General features: G+C 41.9%; 1 protein-coding gene across 1 annotated transcript in view; it reads left to right on the forward strand.

Moving 5' to 3' along the window:
• Positions 1–301: 301 nt before the first annotated feature.
• The window catches only part of GPR149 (G protein-coupled receptor 149), a 38714-nt gene continuing 13071 nt past the window's right edge, over positions 302–25944 (forward strand). Inside the window, exons 1-3 of the mRNA XM_063131473.1 lie at positions 302–1370; positions 4380–4572; positions 11474–11928. Of these exons, the coding sequence (XP_062987543.1) occupies positions 408–1370; positions 4380–4572; positions 11474–11928 (1611 nt within the window). The 5' untranslated portion in view covers positions 302–407. The remainder of the gene's footprint in view (positions 1371–4379; positions 4573–11473; positions 11929–25944) is intronic.

The raw sequence follows: 25944 nt of genomic DNA on the forward strand, positions 1-25944 counted from the left end.
GTGAGCCCGGTATTCTGCTTTCTTTCCACTATGGCACACGTTTTCTGGCATCTGCTGAAAGCATCGGACTTTAAGAGCCAAACTTGATCACCTCAGCAGGATTATAAAAGATCAGGGTAAACAAAAACGAGACAAGAAAAGGAGAAATTACCCTGTTTTCTTGGTTGGCATCTTTTGCTCTCTGGGACTTGATGTTCATGCTTCTTTTTTCACGTGAGAGCTTCGGTGGGCAGACTCGAGGGCATCCTAAGCAGGTATCCAGGAAGGGAACATCTGATGCAGTCCAAGAATGAACTTGGTCAAGAAGATCAGGAATCTGCTGTGGAGTTAACAATTTTGTCATCAGATGAGAACTCACTGAAGCAGTGAGAAGGTAAAATAATACCCACCCTCCCATCCCAACGACGATGTCGGTCACTCATAGCAATGCATCATTAAATGGGACAAGCCACCCGAACCAGGGAATTATGGATATACCCAAAGATCAGAAGTCTTTGAACCTTTTTCTCTTTTGTTTGACTTTCGTCATTACGTTCACAGCCCTTCTGGGCGGCATTTATTCGCTGGTGTCTCTGCTGAGGATGCAGAGCAAAAGTACTATTTCCATGCTCGTGACTTCCTTGACGGTGGATGACCTGATCAGTGTGGTGCCAGTGACGGTCTTCATGCTCAAGCTCTGGACAAACGAGATGCTTCCCCCGACCTTGTGCACAGCTTCGGCATTGCTGTACTTATTTCAGGGTTTCTCGAGCAATCTAATGGGGTCTCTTATAGTTTCTTATAACTTCTACAGCCTCAGCAAAGCGGGTAGCAGCCAAGGGACCAACAAGAGGCCGGTCAGCATGATTTGGGCTGTTCTCACTGTTTGGATGGTCAGTTTGCTGACCTGCATTTTGCCTCTGTGTGGCTGGGGGACCTACACCTCCACCTCCTGGGGATGCCTTACGGACTGCAGCAGCTCTTACATCTTATTCCTCTTTATAATCTACTCGTTGTGTTTCTGCCTCCTCCTTGTGCTCTCCATTCCTCTAATTTATCAGTTATTGTGCTCGGACGAGCATCATCATCTGTATGATGACTACCATCAAATCACCCGAGGATATTTCTCTCCAGGGTCTCCACCCACTGGTCGTCACACACTGTCCCTTTCTCCAGAAGACACTGTGAATAAAACCTCGAAGCATTTCCATGACACTTGTCAGAACTCTGTCCCGATAAGCCGGCAAAGTCCAGTTGACCATGGTGGACCGGACCGCTACGGCACACAAAGCGAGCCGTGCAACAGCCGAAACTTCACCGTGGAATTTGCTCAGAAGCGTTTCTCGCTGATTCTGGCTCTGACAAAAGTCATTCTTTGGCTCCCGATGATGGTAAAAACAAACCCAATTTCTTTCTCTGTCTGTAAAAGTCCAGTTAGGAAGTGCCTGATGCGATTTAGCATTTTGGCCACCGAACACAGAGCAAACGAGGCAGTGTTTTCCATGTAACTTGAAAACTTGCATGCTGCATTTAAGATCCTGATTAGTCCACAGAAAAGTTACTGCCTCATTTGCGTTGTATGTTTTTTTATTCTGTTAGACCATCAACTTGACTACTAAGAGTTAAATGGATTCCTCACCAATGAATAATTGCAGATGTTATTGTAACGTCTGTATTTGGTATACTGGCAAATCCAGTGATCTGGAACTCCTAGTTATCCAAGCTCGCTGTGTTAACAAGACCCTAGATCAGTGTATTCTTACGGAAATTGCTAGGCTTTTAATTTTGCATTCAGATTATTCAGATCTGGGTGAGCTCACTTGTATTACTACATATGTTTTCGTGATCATTGAGTGACATCACCACACATAATCAAGGCTCTGGTTAATTACGTTGTGGCTCTGGTTTTATGCTGTTATAAGCATTCTACAGGTATGTATTGCCGATTCAAAGTATGAAACCAGCTGGAAGGGTGGGCCAAGGGCTTATGTTCCAAGGAACTGCACAGGCACCACATTGACTGTGTGAGATTATTCAGAGCATCTGCTAAAGGTTCCTTTTCCCAGCTGCAAGGTATGCCCTTTGTCAGTGAGTTGTCTGTGGCTGCAAAACTGAAATGTGTCGCAAAAGTGAACGGGCATGTTTGCTTATGAATTTGTAAAGAATGAGGATTACTGGGAACTGCCTTAATGCATTTCCAGGGGCAGAGGGCAGATCAGGCAAAGTTTGCTTGAGACCTTTGGACATGCACATGTCTTGCCATGCATGCAATACCCTACAGCACTTCTCAGTCCCACTCTTGCCTTGGTCTAAGGGTCCACTGGTTGGAGATCTCCCTTTTCTTCTTCAGATCCCTTCCTCAAACTCACCTTTTCTAGGAAGTCTTTGCATTGAACCTTAAACCTTATCCTCAGCTGTGATTATTGCTGCAATACACCCCATTTAATTCTGAGTAGATGCACACAGGATGGCAATTGCAGAGAGCTTCGAATATTGAGCGGTATATAAAAATGCAGTAAATGAATGAATGGATGAATAAAAGTACATATAACTGCACTTACCCACACACATTTCATGTTGCCGTCCACTCGCCAGTCCCTCCTTTTCTCTCCTCGTGATCTCCACATTGGTGAAATTTACATTGCAAGCTCCATGGGGGCAGGGAATTCATTCTTTATTTATGAAACTCTGTACATTGAGGGCACTGCAGAAACCATCAGTCCTCATTCTCAGCCTCTCAGGAGTGCGTCTCCATCTCCCAGCGTTACCTCAAATGGACTTTTATTAATAGCTGAGGGTCAAAGCTCCTTCTCTGCTTAGAGCTGAGGCATCGATGTTCGTTGTTTCACATGAATCAGCTGGCACTCTGAGAAACACAGATGGGAGTTGTATTAGTACACCTGCTTTTCGGCATCTGTCAGAATTCAAAGTCACAAAGCTCAGCTGAGACGGATTCCAGAAGAACAGGAATGTTCACAAAACACTTTAGAGAGTAAATGGCTTATTTGCTCATGCACTTCCATTGGCAGCCATCTAAATCTCTCTCTGTGTGTGTACATATGTACGCACACACAAACACACACACATTTCCATGCCCCATTTTTATGCCATGGATTATATTAATATGCTTATAAATATCCAGATATCTATATCATGTGTATGTGTGTAGAAAGTTACTATGAAATAAAGGCTATAGCAATGCTCAGGCATGTTCTATATACCCACGTATGAATGTAATACATAGTGAAATGAGCGATTATAAAAGGAAATCATGAAATAGTCCATCACATCTATATTAAAGCCCTGAAAGACATGAGCAAATGTGTTGATAAATTCCATTTTCAGGCCTCATAGTTCAATTGTCCTTTTAAATTTTAAAACATTTTAATACAGGGTGACTTGACATGTTCCATGTTTAGGTGTACACTTGTACAGTGCAGTTTATTTTAAAGTGTGCAGGCAACGTATGTACCGGCAAACTCACATCAGGAAGCTGTAATCTGATGCATCTCCCTGTTAAATGTACAGTTGGGGGCAAAGCTGGGTTTGCTTCTGTTTAACATGTGAAGTAAGTCAAAGTTGCCATGCGGTCAGAGAATAAATGGACATCAAAGGTCATTCAACGTAGAAACATGGAGAGCAAATGGGGAGCATTTGAGATTCCCCAAGACTCTGTAAATAGAATTCCTCTAATGAAAATGCCATAATAATAATAATAATAATAATAATAATAATAATAATAATAATACCACCTTTTTCCCCTCCAAGGTACCCAACGCATCTTACATGGTCCTCCTCTTCCTTTCCATTTTATCCTCACAACAACCTTGTGAGGTAGGTTAGGCTGAGAGTAAGTGACTGATCCAAAGTCACCCAGTGAGATTTATGGCCAAGTGGAAACTAGAACCTGGATTTCCTGAGTTCCAGTCCAACACCCTAACCAGTACACTACACTGGTTCTCACACCAGTGTGTGTGCACATTCTCTTACCACACCAGTTATAACAATTATGATTAGAGTGGACAATGTGATATATTAGATGAAAAACATAAACCAAATATCAAAAGTCCTGTTCAGATGATGTATTAGATTGTAGCCTATGCATGAGTAGACATGTCCTATACCTACTTAACTGGGAGACAGGCCCATTGACATCAATAGGATTTACTTCTGAGTAGACATGTGTAGGATTGTGTTGCATATTTAGCTGTTTCATGCCATTATTTGCTAAGGTATGTTAAAGTTTTGCCAAAGTTCAGAGTAGGAAAAGGCTATGGAAGTAGTTACAGGAGGGGGAATAACATTTCCGTTAGCCTCCTTTTGTGCAAGATTTATTGTGAATGCTTTATTCAAGGCAACTGACTACTACTCAATTCCTTTGCAATCCCTCTGTCTTTCAGATTCAAATGGTTGTCCAACACACTGTTGGGTTTCAAAGTCTTTCCTTTGAGATATTCAGCTTTCTGCTAACTTTGCTCGCAGTGACGGTCACCCCAGTATTTGTCTTGTCAGAACACTGGAGCCACTTGCCTTGTGGCTGTATCATCAACTGCAGAAGGAATGTCTACACTGTATCCTCAGAAGAAAGCAAGAGTAAGTACCGAAAAGCAGTGGGGAAAGAGGTCAAACACCCTGTACGGAATGGCCTTGAACAAGTCTCTTGTTCTCACTGGTCAGATTGTGTAGATCAGTGGTGAAAAACTTGGGGGGAGGTTTGCAGGGCCCATTTTCCAATCCCCTGGACCCCCCTAATGGGCCTTACTCTGTGGTGCCAGAATTGTCCCCTTCAAAACAATGGCCGTGTTAGCTCTCCATTTAGCTAAATGGGCCCAATTTAGTTTGGATTGAAGCTAAATTTGACCCATACAGCACTCTGTAGTGGCTTCAGAGGGCTATATATTTCTCTTTAAATCAAGTGAACTTGGGCCCATCTAGCACTCTGTAGTGCTAGCACAGCCATGTTTTTGTTAAAACATTTTTATTTTATTTTTGTCTGACGGGATGGTAGGAGCAGTGAGGTCTTCTGGCCACTTGTTTATCGCCTCTGGTGTTAGCCAACCTTCTCCAACCTGGTGTTGTCTAGATGTTTTGAACTTCAGTTGCAATAAGCCTCAGCAAGCATGGCCAAAGCTCAGGAATCCTGGGAGTTGCAGTCTAAACCATCTGGAGGAGTCCAGCCTGGGGAAGCCCAGTATAGCATATGCCCAAGCTTAAAATGCTGTGTGCTGTGGTGGTGTTTTGCAGTCTTTTTCAACAAAGTCTAAAGGTGCTTTTCTCCCCTTATGTGAGTGGTGTGTTCACAGGAGCACCACAATGTAGAAGCCAGGAATGTGCGAGTTTCACCCACGCCAACATCCTTGATCTCTCAGTTAGATTTTGGGCCTGTGGTGTTGTTGCCAGGACTGATACTTGTTTTCACCTTCCCTGAACTACTTCTGTGGACAACCAAATCAAACACAGCCTGTCAGCCATGTAGGATGGCTGACAGACTAGTCATAAATAGTGGTTCTACTGCCTGGCAAGTATATGGGAGGTGAACGAAAGAGGTCACTAACCAAAACAAAAGAATCAAAAGGTGCCAATGATAAATAAAATAACAATTGTGACAAATAACAAATATTTATGACGCAATGGTGTGAACATATAAATACAGTGATAAATGGTGTAGCTTTACCATTTGACATTCATCATTGCATTTTTATGTTCCCACTATTGTGTCATAAATATGTGTTACTTGTCACAATAGTTATTTTATATCATTGGCACCTTTTGATTATTTTGTTCTGGTTAGTGACCTCTTTCATTTTACAGTATTGAGTGGAACTCTTCTCTCTTTTTTCCCTCGGTTTTAAGTATATGGGAGGCTAAAATATATGGCATTCAGCTTGGTGAAACATGGGTTATGCAGGCCTGTTTTATACTGTTCACATGAACAGAAAACTCCCATTGGAGGCAGAAAAGAGGAAAGTAACTTGTAAAGCAGTGCAAGCCTTCTTCAACGTGATGAAGAGTAAGTTCTGATTTGAGTATAACCCTGCTCTTTCTTCAAGGAACTCTGGGAAGCATAGCTGCTTCCCCTGTTTCTTTTAACCGACAACAAAACTGTAAGGTAAGTTAGACTGAGAGATGGTGACTTGCCACCAAGGTCACGCAGTGAGCTTCATGACTGAATAGGGATTAAAACTTGGCCTTGTGGTCTGAGTGAGTCTATCACTTCATGCTTAGCAGCTAGCTGTTCCCAACCTCCCCTGCCCCCACTCCCCATGTGTTGGACTACAACTCCCATAATTCCCAGCTGGCACTGCCATAGGCAAGGTAGACTGAGAGTAATGGGAATTTTAGCCCAATGCATCTGGAGGGCACCAGGTTGGCAAAAACTGCTTTATGTGCTACACTGGCTTTCTCCCAAGAAATGCTTAGGCAAAGATGAGATTAATGACTGTGGTGCATTGTGAATAATAAGCAGAAATTTTCACAGCTCGGTGTGTGGTCTTCCTGCCTCCTGCCAAACACTGGGCTTCTCTTCCAGACATTTATGACTAGGTGCCTAGATTTATAGACCAGTTTCTGAAGCAAATTTCCACGTGCATTTTTTTCCAATCCCATATGCGTATTTCCTCAGAAACATGTCCCTCGGTGTTTAATGGGGCTAACATCTGTCTAAATATGCACCAGGTGACATTCTTTGGGTTTGGTCGCTGCTTATAGGGGCTTTTCTTTTGACATGATTTTTTTATATATAAACTTAGGATCAAGTCCTCATGTCTAATGTACATTGCCATTGATTTATTTGAAAAGTATTTTCATCCCACCATTCATCCTTCAATTTCCAAGGTGACATACAACATCATAGGAAAAAAACTTCAAAAACTCAGACAATTAGCAGCAAAATAATGAATAAATAGAATGAAAGCAACACCAGCAGCAGATGAAAAGCTAAAAAGCAGCAGCAGTGCTAAAAGCCAATAAAAATCATTAAAAGCCTGAGACAGTAAAATCATTTTTCCTTGGTGCCTAAAGACGGCTGAGTTTGGCACTAGGTGAATAGATAAGCTAAGGAACTCCCATAGTTGAGGCACTAACACTAAAATGGGCCGACGCTGAATAACCTTTCATCTCACTTCTGAAGAACAAGGCTATCGATAAAGATTTCAGCAGCTGGCCAAGCTCATATGGGAGCAAGCAGTCCTTCATTAATTCATTTTATTAAATTTACATTCCACCTATCCACCAAAAATGCCACTTAAGGCAGTGAGAGACTACAAAAAACCAGACTCAATTAAAATGTAAACATGGATCAATTGAAAACACAATTAAAAATACAGTGATCAAAATAATTAGACATCAGTCATATACACTGAGCCAAGGTGTTTAAAGTTAGCTCAAGATTAGTTCCAAACTGACCTTCAAATTGGGCTCAGAACAAGTAGTGGAGGCTAGTGACTCTGATGTCAGTGGGACGGTGAATCCACTCTAGGATTTGTTCCAAACCAGTCGGAACTCAAAAGGAACTATCTAAGGTGCTTTGTTATCCAAAATAACTCCTTTAGACCTTGTTCCGATGACACACTAAGCCACAGTGGTTAAGCACTTTGAGTTAAACATGATGGCTTAGCGTGTCATGTGAGCCATGACTTAGCATGTCATGTAAACCATTCTAACTATGGTGGCTCTATAACCATGGTTTAAATATGCTCAGTAACCACTTGCTACAAAAGGGTTAATGGCCTAACCATGGCTTAGTGGGTCATGTGAATAGGCCCGTAGTTTTGTTGCACGGTTATATAGCCACCATGGTTATGCACGCACCTTTCACATGACACACTAAGCCCTCAGGGTTAGCCCAAATTAGTTGACCAGCATGGTTTAGCGTGTCATCTGAACAATCTTTCATTTGCTAACGTTAGTGAACAGTTATTCAGTAAATAGCCCTGTTGCCTTATTCTAAACAAGCTGAAATTTCCAAACAGCCTACACAGGCAGCACTCTCCCACCCCAGCCAAAGAACAAGTTTTAGCCATCATGGTTGTTATGAAAAACCCTTCCAAATCAACCTGCTCTATACTCGGAGAGGCTTTTCTTTCTGAACCAATACTGCCTCTCGATCCTTTGGAACCTGTTATCCCAACTTGCGGTCTTTGCTGTGTGTCAAGAAACAAGTTGCTACAGACACTGCGTGGCTCCGGCTCTGATACAATATTTGCAGAGTGAAATGTATGACAGATGGCAAGGCAAATATGATGTAACCATTTCAACCTGAACTCTCTTTCTTTTGTTTTGTTTCTGCTCAAGGCTATTCTGCTTCTCCACCCCTCAAACCGGATATTTACTCTGAGTACACGGTTCCGTACAGAATTCAGTCACTTAAAATAGGGGTTGTGTGTCAGTACTAAGGTGGCATTAGAAATTCAGCCCCAACGTCAGCTTGAAAGCTTCTATTTCTTTGAGTGAACTTGTTGGAAGTAATAACTCCATCTTCTTACATTTCTAGCTGGCTCGATTCCAGAAGTTAGAAGGGGCGAGCGATGGTCCAAAGCAGGAGTGGAAGGCCTCAGGCCTAAAGTCCCAATCTGGACCTTTGAGGTCCCAATCCAGCCTTCTGGAAATCCCAAGGCCTTTCCCCAAACCACTGATCATTTGCTGGTTTCCAGCTTGTGTGCCATTTTCCCCCAGTTCTAAAGGTTGAAATGCTTGTTGGGCGTAGGGCCTTTGAGCTAAACTGGGCTACTATTTGGGGAATTTCTGCCCTCACCTGTTTTCCCTTGGGCTCGTCCCATTTTGCTTCCAGCCCAGCCCACCTCTGAAATGTGGTCTCCCAAGAGCGTTTCTGGAGTAGAATTTGGCACAGAGAAGTTCTGCATCCCTGGTTTAAAACCTGGACTCAGAGATCCTCTGCATTCAATATAGGGCTGCTCATGCACTCCTATATGTCTGGATTTTGTGAAATCCATCTCACATGCTTCATGGATTGCGCAGTGTTGTTCACTCTGGCATCTGTTCACAGACGGATTTGAATCCCCCCCCCCCATTATGTGAAAAAAATGCAAATAATTCCACAAGAAAGTTTACAGCAATTTACATAGTTTACGTTAGTGTGTAACATTTAGCATATTGTCCCCATTCCATTCGACTTTTCCACATGTATATTTTCCAGCATGGCACATGTCTCAGCAGGAAAGTTTGTTTTCCTGTGAATTAATTGGCATAAATTTCAGGAAAGTTTAAAAACAAACCCAAAAATCCACAGACTCCGTATGGCCTGGAGAGACCGGTCTGCAGCAGATTCAGCAGATCAGATTCTTAGAAATCCAAATTCAAACCACCTTGAATTTCTCCAGCATCCTTAACTACCAGCCTTTCAAAATGTGGATGGTGCTGTCGGCCTTGAGAGCACCACTTGGTTGGAAGGGCTAGGATCTAGTCCTTTCATTTCTCTTTTCCTCTAAGAGGGAGGTAAGGGAGAGGGTGAAGGACTAGCATTATCCAAAGTGATGTCACTAAGGCCTTAGCTAGACCTAAGGTTTATCCCAGGATCATCCCAGGGTCATCCATGTTCATGTAAATGACACACAGGATATCCCGGGAGCAGGCAGGGACGACTCCGGGATGATCCTGGGATAAACCTTAGGTCTAGCTAAGGCCAAAGTCATAATTGCACAGTTGCCAATCTCATACCAGAAGCTACTCATAGGAGAGTAGGATGCTAACAAGCTGGACCATGTTTGGAGGAGGGCAATGAGGATGATCTGGAAATCTGGAAACAAAGCCCTATGAGGAGAGCCTGAAAGAATGGGCATGTTTAGCCTGGAGAAGAGAAGACTGAGGAGAGACATGATAGCACTCTTCAAATACTTAAAAGGTTGTCACACAGAGGAGGGCCAGGATCTCTTCTCGATCCTCCCAGAGTGCAGGACACAGAATAACGGGCTCAAGTTAAAGGAAGCCAGATTCCAGCTGGACATCAGGAAAAACTTCCTGACTGTTAGAGCAGTACGACAATGGAACCAATTTACCTAGGGAGGCTCTCCCACACTAGATGCCTTCAAGAGGCAGCTGAACAACCATCTCTTAGGTATGCTTTGAGGTGGATTCCTGCATTGAGCAGGGGGCTGGACTCAATGGCCTTGTGGGCCCCTTCCGACTCTACTATTCTATGATTCTATGAGAGCTCTCGATCGAGCTCTGGGAACCAAGCAGATATGCTGCCACTCCATTTTGGTGCATGCTGTTCTTAATTCTGCAGGGATAGTGCCACATGCTCATTGCCCTTTCTAGATCGACCCGCAATGCAAAAATAAAGTACTCAATTAAAATTAGATTAAAACATTTCAAGCAGATGCTAACCCCCAAGCCATCTGCTGATTTAAGCCACACACAAAAGAACACCAACCAAAATAAGACACAAATTGGAAACATTAGGTTGGATCTAAACTAAGGCCAGATCTGCACCTTGTCTACTGAAATCAATGGGGCCTATTAGTTGATTTATCCTGCAAGCCTGTACACACTTACCTTGGAGTGAGCCTCATTGAACCCAGTGGGGCTTACTTCTGAGTAGACATACACAGAATTGCAAAGTTAGTTCCCATTGATTCCAATCAATGGGAGTTATGTTAAGCCATGATTAACTTTGTCCCATTGGGAGATAGGAACATTCATGCCATGGAAACCTATTGAAGGGTGAAGTATAAATAAAATAGATCAGAATAAAGTAAATAAAGGCATATGTAGGGGGACCTAAGAAAGGAACACTTCTATAGGAGTAATTCTATTTCAGAACATCATTTTTCTTATACCAAGTCATCAAGTTCAAGCCACTTTCTTCTGACACCTATCATGATGAGGTCAAAATATTTATTTGCCGTGTTGAATGCTTCAGACTTTCACATGCTGTACTCTCTAGAAAAGGCTGATCAACACTCTTCCGAATATCTGGAAAGTCGCTATGTTCTTTTCCTAAGAAAATACGTAGACTAATATTGGGTGATGCCACACATACAAAGTATGGTGGAAGTGGCATGAAAACCCATTCAACCCATTCCGAGTGCAGAAAAAGTGTGTACAGAACCACTTCAACCATGTTTAGGCTGCAATTCTAAATCTACTTCTCTGGGAGTGAGCAGCATTAAACTTAGTGGAACTTATTTCTGAGTAAACATGCTGAGAATTCACTCTTAGAATTTATATCTGTTTTCACTCTTCTGCCTTTATCTTGGTGTTTAATCAGCAATAGGTGTTTTATCTTTTGGGACATTGGTGTTTCATCTTTTCGTATTTCATCTTTCGGGACATTAGTTGCTTTTTTAAAAAAATATGTTGTGATAAAGTGCATTAAGAGAGCTTTGGCTATTGAGTGGAATAGAAATGTAATTAATTAATTAAGCTAAATCTGATTTTTATGTATTTTTAATTTAAAATGCTAGTATCTGTCATTTATGCTCTCCTTACTGCTTCTAGCTAATTTTTAATGCAAATATTGGTTTCCTCTCTTTAGCCAAAAGAAAAGGCTTTGAATTCAATCTGTCATTTCAACAAGGTTATGGAATCTATAAGATATCCCATGACAACCGCCATAGTGATGATGGCAACTCGATCTCATACCACAGTTTGCTCAACTACGATGGTGAGAATACAAAAGAGACTCGAAAGGAGAGCAGCAAAATTGAGTTCAGCACCATCTCCCTAGAGGACAGCTCCGTGCTTAAAGATCCAGCCAAGTGCAAAAAAACAGTGGGCACAGACACTAAACAAGACCTTGCCAAGGAGAAATTCATGGACTGCCTGCTTTCCAACAAAACAGGCACATATAAAAATGAAGAGGTCAGGAACATTGAGAAGTGCACTTATTTTGAAGGACAGGAAAGAAGGCTTTCTCATGAGGAAGGCCGAAAGCCGGAACTCTCAGACTGGGAGTGGTGCAGAAGTAAGTCGGAAAGGACCCCTCGACAGGTAGAGTGTTATTTATGAAATCTTCTGAAATGGTTTGTTTAGATCAGTGGTTCTCAACCTTCCTAATGCCGTGACCCTTTAATACAGTTCCTCATGTTGTGGTGACCCCCAACCATAAAATTATTTTCGTTCTTCTCTACACGATCCATTGTCATGGGATGGTTTGCTAATGAAAATAATACATAACAATAGCTTTAATAATACAAAAGATGATACATGACATAGTTCAGTCAATACAGTTTCCTAAAACCATCGGAAATATGTGTTTTCCGATGGTCTTAGGCGACCCCTGTGAAAGGGTCATTCGACCCCCAAAGGGGTCCCGACCCACAGGTTGAGAACCGCTGGTTTAGATGGTGTTGAATACCTTGCAGTCTTGCTGATTTGTACCTTAATTCTAAGGCCTCCATGTCAAATCTAGAACCAATCCAGTTCATCTCTATCGCTAAGATTTATACGAATTACAGTCATGGCAGGGAGGGGAGGAGACTGGGAAGGCCAGGATATGATCTATCCTGGGGTCTCTCCAACCTCCTTCCCTTCCCCTACAAAACACCCAGCTAGATGGGTTTGCACCTTTAACCGCTTTCTGTTCCTGATGCTTGTACACAGCATCATCTCTCTTGGTCACCGTCTAATGGTAATATTTCCTCCATGTTTGTCCTGCGTGTGCATTTTTGTTCGAGGAGATAAGGGTAGCATATATACTAATAGCGATCACAATGCTCTGAGTGCCTATCTTTGTGTAGCCCAAACTGTACCACCCATGCACAAGGGGAAGGTATCAACAGCTCAGGGGATCCCCACGCTTTGCAGAATTACAAGACACCTTGGGGGATGGGACCCTATTTAGGGGAAAACCCAAAAGAGTCCAGTTAAGTCTGAGCATGCCTAAAAGCCATGGAATGCTAACTGGGTGTTGAGGGAAGGGAAGAGAATGGAGGTGGGGTTGGAATGAAGTGTTCGGAGCAGCAGCATTCCATACTGCAACATTTTGTTGCATGTTACCCATTTCTTTAAAATGTATTGTGCAATGCTGAAGGATACAGCTGTGGGTGCTGCATAGCTTGCCCTGCACCCCCTCAGCTGCCCCCTGCCCTCAGGTGTGATGGGGGACAGTAACCTGTGACAGGATTAAAGTAAGATTCACATGCTGCTCTGGTTGGCTTCTGCACATGGAAACAGGAGGCGGGCACCATCTTGCCTGTGTATTGCCTTCAGGAAGCAAAACAACTTGGGGCTCAGTTTCTTCCGTTGTTCAGACTGACCTTTATTTGATTTACATGATGATATACTTAAATGCAGTTCTGAGTGAATGGCGAGGTATTTTGTTTCACCAGTGTAGCCGTTCATACACTGTGGCAGTCCTTTAAACATAGAAAGAAATGTATTAGGCAGCCATCTTTCAGGTTTCTGTCTATAGTGGGCTGACCCGGTAGTGCTCCAGATTCGGGCCAAGCCAGCCTGCCTCATCTCAAATCTGAGGATTCGGCCCGAGGCAGTGCACAGCCATAATTTAAAGTGATGTCCGTATTGGTCGTAAGGCTTAGTTACTGACAGTAAGAGCTTTAAGCTAAAGTAAGCTGGCATTTTGTCCCCACCACTTTTGTCTTTGGTCCCACTCAATGCTGGAATACAGCCCCGGAGAGCTTCTCCAAAATGGAATCCGGCCCCTGGGCTGACAGAGCTCCAACACCCCCACAATAGATGGGCCAATGGTCTGGCTCAGTATGGGGCAGTTTCCTTTGAATAAAGGGAAAGGTTGGCCTCAACTCTAATTTAGTTTGCTGTGTAAAATCTAGATGACAGGTCATGGTGTTGTGGTTTTAATATCTCACCCATACATGTATGGATTTTGTAAAATCCATTCCATCCACATTTCATAGTTTGTCAAGTACTTTTCATTCCATCATCAGCTCATTGACAGAAACAGATTTTTTTCCAGTTTTCCAAATTTGTGCAAATTTGCACTTGCAATAATGCACACATCCCCCCCCCCCCACACACACATTGTTATACTTTAGCATATGGGGGAAATGTGCATCTTGGACCAGTGGTGCTTTTTTAAAAAATGTATTTTTCTGCAACTAAATTTGTGTAGAATCCTGGAAAGTTTTTTAAAAAATGCTTCACAAATCCACAGAATCCGTGTGACTCAGGAAAAAACAGTCTGCTGTGGAATCTGCAAGTGAGATTCATAAATATCCAAACTCATTTGATTCCATTGCAGATTTCTCCCTACCAACACCATATGCAATGAGAATTCTCACCTTCACACCCTGAACTTGTCTTCTCAAAATGGCGGACCCTTGGCTTCCACAAGCAGCTCCCACCTGCTGAGCATGCAGGCAGCTGCTTTTCCCCTAGAGGCAGAAGTCATAATTTCCCAGTTAAACTTTTCCCTATCTAGCTGACAGTACTTGTATTTTTCCCTGACTTGCTTTCTATCATTTTATTTTGGTACGACTTTTTTTTTAACTTTGACATTTTCCAAATTGTAGCTCAGGGCACTGTTGTCATGCCCTCATGCTCTGCTGGATCTAAAGTTCAAGGCTTCTGTCCACAAGGTCCATTTGCTTCCTGAATCACATAGTAGCTGCCAGCCTGCCACAAATCTGACATTTGTTCTTTTGAACAAATGTTGAGGAGTGGGGAGGAGAAGCAAAAAAACAAAAAATCTTGCCATGTGCCAAAAGCAGAACTGACTGCTGTAGCCTAGGGCTATGGCAAGATGGATGAACTGAGTACTTTGGGATTGATTAAACACTGTTTTATTGCTCCAGTAAATTCCAAATTAGGTGGAGTTTCCCTTATTGCCAGTGCATAACAGTTCTCCGTTTTTAACTTTTCAGTAAGTGCTTATTAGTGACACCTGGAAAGGGAAATGAGAAACTCAACTTTTAGTTACAAATACTATTCTGTTGTCATTGTTGTTTTGCTGCTGCTGTTGCTGTTGTTCTTAAAACATCACTCAAATCAAAAGCACACTGATAGCAAGCTTTATGGAAAATTTATATAATTATCTTCCATTCAAGACAGAAATTAAGAACACACTACAGTGTCTAAAGAATATTTGCTTTTCTAATCTCCATTTTAAAAAAGGAGCAATTCACTAATTTCATCATGATCATCATCACCATCTGCTAAGTGTTTAAAGTGCATAACATGGTAATCCAGTGGAGGCTGGTGGCTCTGATGTCAGTGGGATACTGAATCCGCTCTGGGTTTCAGCCAGAACCAGTCACAACTCTAAAGGAGCTACTCAATGTGCAAAGCACGGTTACATGTGGCATTTTCCTCTGATGGGTGACTGACCTTTGTTGTCTGTTTCTTCGGAGTACCTGTCTTCCACTCTGATTCTCATTCTTCAGTTCATTAGTGTTATGGAAGCACAAAGGCTGGGTCAGAGTTGCTGCTATTCGTTGTTGGGGGGCAGGCAGTTAGCCTGCCTTTCACCATCTGTGAGATCTTTCATGTTCATTTTTATAACACTTAATCTTCTATATATTCCTATTTAATCGCAGGGCACTCTGATTAGCAGAACCATGCACAGCTACCTCTGATTTTCATATGGAGTTCACACACACACACACACACACACACAAAGCAATCATGGAGGGTACAACTATGCACACAATTTGATACATTTCATTTCTGCTTGTAATGTATCCAGTTTACTCCTAGCTTTGAAATGGTACACTTGCCTCTCTATGACATTTTGCTCAGTGTCATGGGTAACAAGGTTTTTTAAAAGCAAATTTTCCAACTGCACAAATGCCCTATCACACACACACACACCAGCCAAACACATTTTTCTTTTTCATGACTGAACAGATTATCACCAGCACTACTACCACCTTAAACTTAAAGACAGATTGACAGGGCCATACAGATTCCCAGGAAGGCCAACAGACCAAGAGAAGTACACCACTGGTTGTCACCGACAGCCCCCAATTGAAACCACCGCAACGGATCACCAGTGAACTCCAACCCATCATCAGCACAGACACTTCTCTCACACAAGCCTTGGGAAGCAGACCAGTCCTGGCCTACAGACAACCTCACAACCTGAAGCAGATGCGAACCAGCAATAGTACACAAGACAGAGACACAGACAGAGGGACCAGACCATGCAATAGATCCAAGTGCGAACTCTGCCCCCACATCTATTCAGGAAACACTGACACAGGACCCAATAACATCAGTCACAACATCCAGGGCTCTTTCACCTGCATCCTTATATAATTTGTGTTACATGCCATCCCTGGCTTTGTCTGTTGTTAAGTTCTTAATAAACACATACATATAATACGTGTCTTATTTTTGACCAGTTTTTTTCAACTGCACATTATCAGATTTCCAACTGCACATTCCCCCCCCCCACCTGCACATTTTGTGTCCAACTGCACACAAAAAACCCCAAATCTGATGGTAAGGGTAAGGAAAGTATGATCTTATTTATATATCTGTTTGCTTGTTTTACAGCACTTTGTAGCTTGTCCCAAGGGAATTCTAAGACAGTGAATCAAAAATTATTAAAAACAAAAATGGTTAAAACTAATAATACAATATAAATAATAATAATAATAATAATAATAATAATAATACAAACAAAGCAAATGACCTTTTTGCACTTTTATAGATTTAAAAAAAAACAATTTGTAAAAAATGTAAACACCATTTTCAAACCTCATTCACGTTTTGTCGGTTCCTGATTGGTTCTGGCTCAGCGTAGAAGTGGTATTGTAGCATACTCTTATTTGTAACTGCAGCTGGTGTTTTATACGAAAATGTTTCACATTTTAAAATCTGTATCTGTTTTTTAAAAAATAATGCTATACAAATTTCAAATTTCATTTTTTTTTTTAGAATTTTAAAGCTATAAAAAAAATTATAAACTGGATGATCTACTAGTGGTCATTTGTTTTGTTTGGAGTGCTGTACCGTGCACATCACAGCACCTGCATATCTGTTGCTGTTATAACAATAACTGTTGCTGTTATAACAATAACAGCAGCAGAAACAGAAAACACAATAGACGAGTATCATTGTAGCACAAAAATATTTTTAAAATAGGGTGACCATATGAAAAGAAGGAGAAGGGCTCCTGTATCTTTAACAGTTGTATTGAAAAGGGAATTTCTGCAGGTGTCATTTGTATATATGGAGAACCTGGTGAAATTTCCTCTTCATCACAACAGTTAAAGCTGCAGGTGCCCTGCCCTCTTTTTAAATGGTCACTCTAGTATAGCTCCTGCAGCTTTAACTGTGAGGGAATTTCACCAGGTTCTCATATATACAAATGACACCTGCTGAAATTCCCCTTTTTATGCTACTGTTAAAGATACAGGAGCCCTGTCCTCCTTTCATATGGTCACCCTAAATTTTAAAATATTAATACAGGAGACAAGATGAATCCTTGAAGTACCCCATAGTCCATAGTTGGAACAGCAATCTCACAGCACCATTTTCTGGGATCTCACATCTAGGAACAGCTGGAGCTACTTAAGTACAATGCCTCCAGCTCAACTTGGTGAGGTTTCAGACAAGAATACTAAGGCCAATGGTATCAAAAACTGCTGAGAGGTCCTGGAGAATTAACAGGGGCATTCTGGATAAAACACGCATTTCCACGAATGCAGGAGAATCCTTTGATTCACAGCTCTGGCATTGCTGATATAGGCTGCCCACAGCGTAAAGATTACAATAACAAAACACGGGTCTTAGAATTCCCTTTCACTCTAGGATGTCTTCTTAAAATGATACAGAGCTCTCCATCCTTGAATCCTGAAAATTAATGAGACTCCCTGTCTCAGTTTTCAAAGCCTTAATGACTTCACGGTGAGAACCAGTGATTTGTTCCACTTCTGCAAAACATACACAGAGATATACTGATGGAGATGCAAAGGAAAACAGAGGACAAATCTTAAGCACATGTAAGTTACAGAACTGATTTTCTCTGAAATGAAAATTCAGGTGTCTGAGCAGGATAGGAGGAAATGATCTCTGGTGAAAAGGGAGAGGGAATTTTCTCCACCAGGCTACAAATACAGGTCAGTTGTGGTTGGGAGTATTAAACAGGCCTCTCCATGGTGGGGATAGCTGTACCTATAAAATTTCACCACATGCAGACGATTTACATTTTGTTCAGCTTGTTTATTAATAAGAACCTACCTACATTCAGAAGTGTCTTCATAAACTAGATTGAAAGAACAAAAAATTGAATGTGGCATAAAGCAAAACTGACAGATGACATGCCTTGTTGAATAGGGTGACCATATGGAAAGGAAGACAGGGCTCCTGCATCTTTGACAGTTGCATAGAAAAGGGAATTTCAGTAGGTGTCATTTGTATGCATGCAGCACCTGGTGAAATTCAGTCTTCATCACAACAGTTAAAGCAGCAGGAGCCCTGCCCTCTTTTGTATCTGGTCACTCTAGCTATACTAGAGTATGAGGGAATTTCACCAGGTGCTGCATGCTGAAATTCCCTTTTCTATACAACTGTTAAAAATATAGGAGCCCTGACCTGCTTTTCATATGGTCACCTTAAAAGTTTACAGCTTACCTTCATGCACCAACACTTTTCCTTGGTTAGCAAAGATGGCCCACATCGTATCGCTTCCTGAGAAGCGATACTGTCAACAGTTTACATCAGCTGCAAGCAACCTTTTGGAGCCCATTGGTACACTTGACAATTTAAGAAACTGTCCTGGGCACCACCATATCAGTCTGCAGCCACCTGCCATCTTCATTTCCTAAGAATGTCTCTGATCCCCACCTGTGGCCCAGAGGCATTCATGGGAAAAGAAAATGGAAGCAGCTAGAGCTCCTTACTTTGCTTTGAAGTGTTGTTGTTGTTGTTGTTGTTGTTGTTGTTGTTAGGAGAGGTAAGTAGTGATGTACAGATTGCCAGGTCCCTTTTGTTTCATCATCCACTCATTGATGGCATCAGATTTTTTTAGAATTCCTTGAATTTGTGCAAATTTGCACCTGTGCAAAAATGCACAAATCCCCACCCATCTACCATGTGCATTTTCATGCTTCAGCCTATGGTCGAAATGCATTTTTTTCAGCTGCTGGTTAAATTTTATATATGTAAAAAACAAAAAACAGTCCACAAGTCTGTGGAATCTGTGCCACTCAGGAACAGCCAGTATGATGCAGAATCTGTGGGTTGGACTCAAAGAATTCTGAGCTCATTTGATTTCATTATGGATTTCTCTGACATCCCAAGAGGTGAGGCACCTCAGCAGGCACCAAGAAAGGTGCCCGATGGCTCCCTACAGTGCAATTCTAAACATGTCTACTCATAGTAAATCCTCTTGAATTCAATGGGACTAGTTCCAAAGTTTGTTGTATTGGCATGCAGCTCTGGAATCATTTCCTTCTCCAAGCCAGTTACAGAAAAAATCCAATTCCTTCTCCCCAATATTCACTTGCTATATGACAACCAGGTGCATTAGCCAGGCAGTTTTGCAGTGCCTGTTACCCATTTTCCTTTGTGGTGCAATTCATAACAAAGCACTCATCATAATCACCCTTTTGAATTTCTTATGTCATATAATTCTGAAGGCTAAAAGTAATGGCCTATTGTCTGTGCTTATCCTCAGTACAGAAAACACAAGTATTGTAAAAGCAAAACTGGGGTGGAGGGAGAAACTACTCATGAATATTGCTTAGGAACAATAACAGAAGAGCAATGTGTGCTCCAGACAGCCAAGGTAGTATTCCATTAACTCGGTAAGTATAGAATGAGGAGGCATTGAAGTTCTGAAGTTCATTGCGGCACATTAAATGATGGGGGCCTTAATGGTTCAAGCCAGGATTTCAAGGATAAAAAAATGGCTTTGCAGAGTAAACAGGTGAAAAAATGCACAATCCAGTAGAGGCTAGTGGCTCCAATTTCGGTGGGGCTGGGCATCCACTTTGGGTTTCAGACAGAAACAGTCAGAACCCTAAGGAGCTATCCAATGTGTTGAACCTGTTTTGGATAGCTCCTTTAGAGTTCTAGCTGGTTCTGAATGAAACCCAGAAGGGATTTCCTGCCCCACCAAAATCGGAGCCACCACCCTCCACTGATATTATTTATTTATTTATTTATTTATTACATTTCTATACTGCCCAATAGCTGAAGCTCTCTGGGTGGTTCACAAACATCAAAAACATTCAAAGTATAAAACAACAAAATAAAATGAGATAACCTCTCGTTTGGATTACTGCAATGCGTTATACGTGGGGCTGCCTTTGAAAATGGTCCGGAAGCTTCAGCTGGTACAAAACAGGGCAGCCTGTTTACTAACAGGGACTGGCTGGCGAGATCACATTACGCCAGTCCTTTTACAACTTCATTGGCTGCCAGTCCAGGTCCGGGCCCGATTCAAAGTGCTGGTATTGACATTTAAAGCCCTAAACGGTTTGGGGCCAGGTTATTTGAAGGAACGCCTCCTCCCGTATGTACCTGCCCGGACCTTAAGATAATCTACAGGGGCCCTTCTCCGTGAGCCCCTGCCAAAGGAAGTGAGGCAGGTGGCTACTAGAAGGAGGGCTTTCTCTGCTGTGGCACACCGGTTGTCGAATGAGCTCCCCAGAGAGGTCTGCCTGGCACCTACACTGTACTCCTTTCGTCGCCAGCTGAAGACCTTTTTATTCTCTCAGTATTTTAACACTTAATTTTAACTTAAATTTAAATTTTACTGTTCTAACTCTGTATTTTAATCTTATATCAATTTTGCTGCATGGTTTTATCCTGGTTGTGCTTTTTTATACTATATTTTGTAATTGTGCTTTTAACCTGTTGGTTGTTTTATTATGGTTTTAATTTTTGTGAACCGCCCAGAGAGCTTTGGCTATTGGGTGGTATAAAAATGTAATAAATAAAATAAATAAATAATAAAATAATAAAACCATAATATAAAATACAATATAAAAGCTCAACCAGATAAAAACAGCAGCACTGCAAAATTACAAATTTAAAACACCAAGTTAAAATTTATTTATAGACTGTTAAAATGCTGGGAGAATAAAAAGGTCTTCACCTGGCATCTAAAAGCATATAATGTAGGTGCCAAGCGAACCTCCTTAGGGAGCTCATTCCACAGCCGGGGTGCCACAGCAGAGAAGGCCCTCCTCCTGGTAGCCACCTGCCTCACTTCCTTTGGCAGGGGCTCACAGAGAAGGACTCCTGAGGATGACCTTAGGGTCTGGGCAGGTACATATGGGAGGACACGTTCCTTCAGGTAGCCTGGCCCCAAGCCGTTTAGGGCTTTAAATGTTAATACAAGCCATACCCAGAAGATATTCAGAGACAAAGCTCCATTTTAATTTTAAAAAATCTCTAAGAAAGCATTTAGCACAAAGATTTTACTGAGCTAAAATGGTAGCCAGCAGTGCCCAAATCTGTTTAATTTATCAAGAACTCATATGAGTCCAAATATTTTTCCAGATAGAAGATAACTCAACACAAAGGGAACTTGTGGCATTCTCACATGAAGTATTTGCTCATTTGCAGTGTGCTGGTGGTGAGCTCAATCTCTTGTTTTCCCACTCAGGGATTCCATGATACTTTGGCACACCTCCCTACTCACACCAGGAGAGTAATGCTTACATTAAGTTCACATGGGATGCGGCTTGGGAGAAAGTTGTTTGTCTCCCAGATCATTTGATACAGTGGCTACAATGGCCATTCTATAATCGACTTTCTATTCATTTTTCTCTGTGGTTGTCTGTCAAAGTACGGGTATGAAGGGAGAGAGTCATTAGGCAGAGGGTTCATATTGGTTAAGGGCATATACCATAGAAACAAAAGGCAAACCTTCAATTTCAACATCACTTATGTCTGATGTTTCCACAATGTAGTAAACACACACACACACACACCATTTTACTTGCTTGGGGGTTAGGATATGACAAGAATTATAAAAAACACAAACATTATACATCAGTGGAACATTGCACTTTGCTTCCAAAACCAACACCTAATGATATGGTAGCATTTAGATGTGGCTCACCTCTCATTGAACTGAGTAGAAACATTCCAAAGGTGTTGCTTAAAAGCATTCTCACATAGACTAGCTTAATCAAGTACAGCTATCTTATTTTTGCCTCTCCATGTGTCTACCACTGAGTATCTTCTCTTAATTTGGAGAGGAGCTATAGCCCAATATTTGAGCACCTGCTTTGAACCTACCAAGTTGGTAAATTCAATCCCAAGCATCTCCTGACAGGGCTGGAAAACTTCTTGTACGAAACGCATGCAATTCTGGAGAGACACTGGCAGTCACAGTAAATCTGTCTTCCCCTATCAGGTGCCATGCAGATGTGTTAGGCCCTTAGCTTAGGATGCTGGTAATTGTAGTCCAACACAACTGGAGTGCACACCAGGTTGGGGAAAGCTGCTGTAGACAGTACTGAGGTGGATGGACCAACAGTCTGAATTGATATAACTCTTCCTGTGCTCCTAATTTTGTAGGTGGTCCTTTTAGTTCTTTTTCTAACTATTTCAGTCTGCTAAAGTTACTGTGCTGACCATCACAGCATTTCCTTGCCTAATGGCATTTATATTGACCATTTACATATGCCATTTAAATTGACCAACCCTTTTCCAATCCCAGTTCTCAGAGACTTTGAACTGTTGTATTCTAAGGCTGTAAGTCCATGCCATTGTCCTTAGCTAGTGATCTCATGTGAAAGTGGCACCCCATTGAGCTTATGGGAGCCTCTAATGTGGACATTTCTATTTTCCACTTGTAGCCTGGATTGTGTTGGCTGGAGTGCTGGGCTCTGGCCCAAGGACTTACTCCTGGTTACCAGGAGGTTTTAAATGTTTAAAATCAAAAGCAAGCAACTCAAATGGGGTTCCTGCACCTAAATCACTCCTTTTTAGCATGCATGAGTTGAATACTGACCCAAAGACTGATTACCCTATTTCTATTCCCCCACTAGCCATTTCCTCGCAAAACCATACCCACCTTTTAGGTAGCCATATCTGAGCACGGTGGGAGGCCATATCTTCTAGTGAGAGGACCAAATATCACAAATGTCCTTTGAAGATGAGAAGAGCACTGATGGATCAGAACAAAGGCCTATCTAGTCCAGCATTCTGTTTGCACAGTCGCCAACCAGATGTCTGTGGGAAGTCCACAACAGGACATGGATGCAATAGCAAACCTCCTGCACATGTTCCCCAGCAACTGGCATTGAGAAATTTATTTATTTATTTATTACATTTTTATACCGCCCAATAGCCGAAGCTCTCTGGGCGGTTCACAAAAATTAAAACCATCATAAAACAACCAACGAGTTAAAAACACAAATACAAAATACAATATAAAAAGCAAAACCAGGATAAAACCACGCAGCAAAATTGATATAAGGTTAAAATACAGAGTTAAAACAGTATAATTTAAATTTAAGTTAAAATTAAGTGTTAAAATACTGAGTGAATAAAAAGGTCTTCAGCTGGCGATGAAAGGAGTACAGTGTAGGCGCCAGGCGGACCTCTCTGGGGAGCTCATTCCACAACCGGGGTGCCACAGCGGAGAAAGCCCTCCTCCTAGTAGCCACCTGCCTCACTTCCTTTGGCAAGGGCTCACGGAGAAGGGCCTCTGTAGATGATCTTAATACGCTGCCTTTGGAACTGGGGGTAATATATACTGTAGCTATCATGACTAGTAGCCATTGATAGTCTTGCCGGAGTTTCTTATTGCCCACAGAACCAATCACGCAGATGTCAAGGTTGGGAAACACCATGAATAGTTTTCACTTGAGGACTAAGAATTTGTCTCTTGAAGTAAAGGCCCAAGTCAAGAGAAAAACGTGCAGATAGATGTAAAAAGAAGCAGCAGCTCAACATCATGGATTTTGAAGAATTGTATTTCTTACTGAGTAACTTTTTCTCGCCTTTTATGTAAGAGAAATGTTTCCAGAATTCAAAGAAATGATAATTGCTTATCAACTAGGGCTTTTGCTGAACAGAACAGGTATTTGTGTGTATGTATTAGACTCCGTCTCAGCTCCCCTATTCTATTAGGACCACTAAGAATTCTACACATTGCTTTTGGAAGCTGTGCCCATTTTTCTCTTAACTTACAACCTCATCTTCTGACTGCTGCAGGTTGACTTATTTCGAGAGGTTCCGTTCTGCACATAGATCCCATTTAGGCCCACAACAAATGGAAGGAAACAAGATGGACGGAATGTTTTATCTCCTTCACTGAGTTTTCCTGCTGGTGCTGGAGAGTCATTGTGATAAATACAGATTGGGGTAAATAAGCTACGGCATCAGCACAACACACCAGATTGTCAATAAAGGTGTCAGAAAATGACACTTGCTCAACTGATGTATAGACCTGGAAGCTAAAGTAGCTCACTTCCCCCACTACATCTGCAGGCGATGTTCATTTGTTCAATCAATGCAGTATTTGCTGTGAATACGCTTCCAGTCTGGGCCTTGCCTCCTATAATAAGTTCCTACATTTCCCAGGAGGGCAGGACCCTGAGGCAACTGCTGCATTGAGAGGAAAATTCCATTACACACAGCTTCTCCCATAAGAAACCACTTCATTCCACTGTAAAACCATCTGCATTCATTTCCTAAAATGCTTGGAGGGTTTATCTTCCAGGATCACCCCCCCCACACACACACACACACACACAGACACGCACACACTTTTGAATGGGGAGTGGTATATAAATATTGTAAATAAAATAAATAAATAAATTCTTAGTAGTCCTTTAAAATTGGACACAGGATCAGAAGCATTTGAGGGGCAAGATAGGCTAGAAGTGGGTTTCAGTCAGCACTCTAAAGCAGGCGTCCAAGGTGTGAAGCAACTTGGATAGCTTCCTTAGAGTTCTGACTGGTTCTGATTGTAAAGTGGCTTTGAATAGCTCCTTTAGAGTTGACCGACACCCAAAGCAGTTCCACTGCCCCACTGACATCAGAGCCACCAGCCTCCACTGGCTAATAACTCTGAAAGCAAAGAATTCATTTGCACAGCAGACAAACCCATGGAAATGTCACAGGAGGTAAATTTAGCTTTTATGGCTTGTCTTTTGGAATGCCTCCAAATTTGTTTTCAGATGGACATGTGGACAGCTTGCCATTGTTCTGCTTGATCACAGCTTGCCATACCAGTTTGGGTGGCCTTTTATCTTCCTGTCGCTCCACAAGCAGCTCCAGATTTATTGCAGGCTTTTGAGAGAAGACAGGGCTTATGGTGTGTGTGCGCACATACACATACATACACACACTCACTTTTAGTCATTTGGAAGACTGACTTTATTGCGAGGGAGGCAGGAAACAGGAAACATTTGACAGGCATTCTAAAAATAAAGTTATACTTCCCAGTCGTTTGACATTATTGGAAGGTCAAAATCATGTAGCTCAGCCTTCCCCAACCTGGTGCCCTCTGGATGTGTTGGACTACAACTCCCATCTCTTCCAGCCAATGGCTATGCCAGCTGGGAATAATAGGAGTTTTAGTTCAGGACATCTAGAGGTTGGGGAAGACTGATTGCTGGATTTGTCTTATGTTTTCCAGTGTGGTCACGTTTGTGACTAGATCTCTTTATGAGCCCATTTTTATCCATCAATGGGTAAGCACCCCTTATATGCATAGATTTGTAACAATATTTATATCTTGTTAGTCCTCTTCAGTTGCTGCTTCTACTCCCATCTCAGCAGCCTCCGCTTCATTTATCATGTTGCCTTCCTCCATTCCTTCAAGACTTTTCTCAAGGGCCAATTTCAATTGCTTTAACTGGCCATTTCTGCTCCCAAGGCAGGTACCCAAGTCTATACCCCATTCTCCAAAAGAAAAGAAAAGAAAAGAAAAGAAAAGAAAAGAAAAATAGACTACAAAACATTCAGAAGGAGATAAATAAACTCAACGGATTCTCTTGTAGGAGATACTATTAATACTGGGGACAAGTGAATAATGTCCATGATCTTAACGGGTACCGCTGATAAAATCCAAAGTTCTCAATGGTCGTATAGGGCCTTCTACAAGAGGCT

The sequence above is a fragment of the Elgaria multicarinata genome, chromosome 8 (genome assembly GCF_023053635.1).
Source record: "Elgaria multicarinata webbii isolate HBS135686 ecotype San Diego chromosome 8, rElgMul1.1.pri, whole genome shotgun sequence".
NCBI lineage: Eukaryota > Metazoa > Chordata > Lepidosauria > Squamata > Anguidae > Elgaria > Elgaria multicarinata.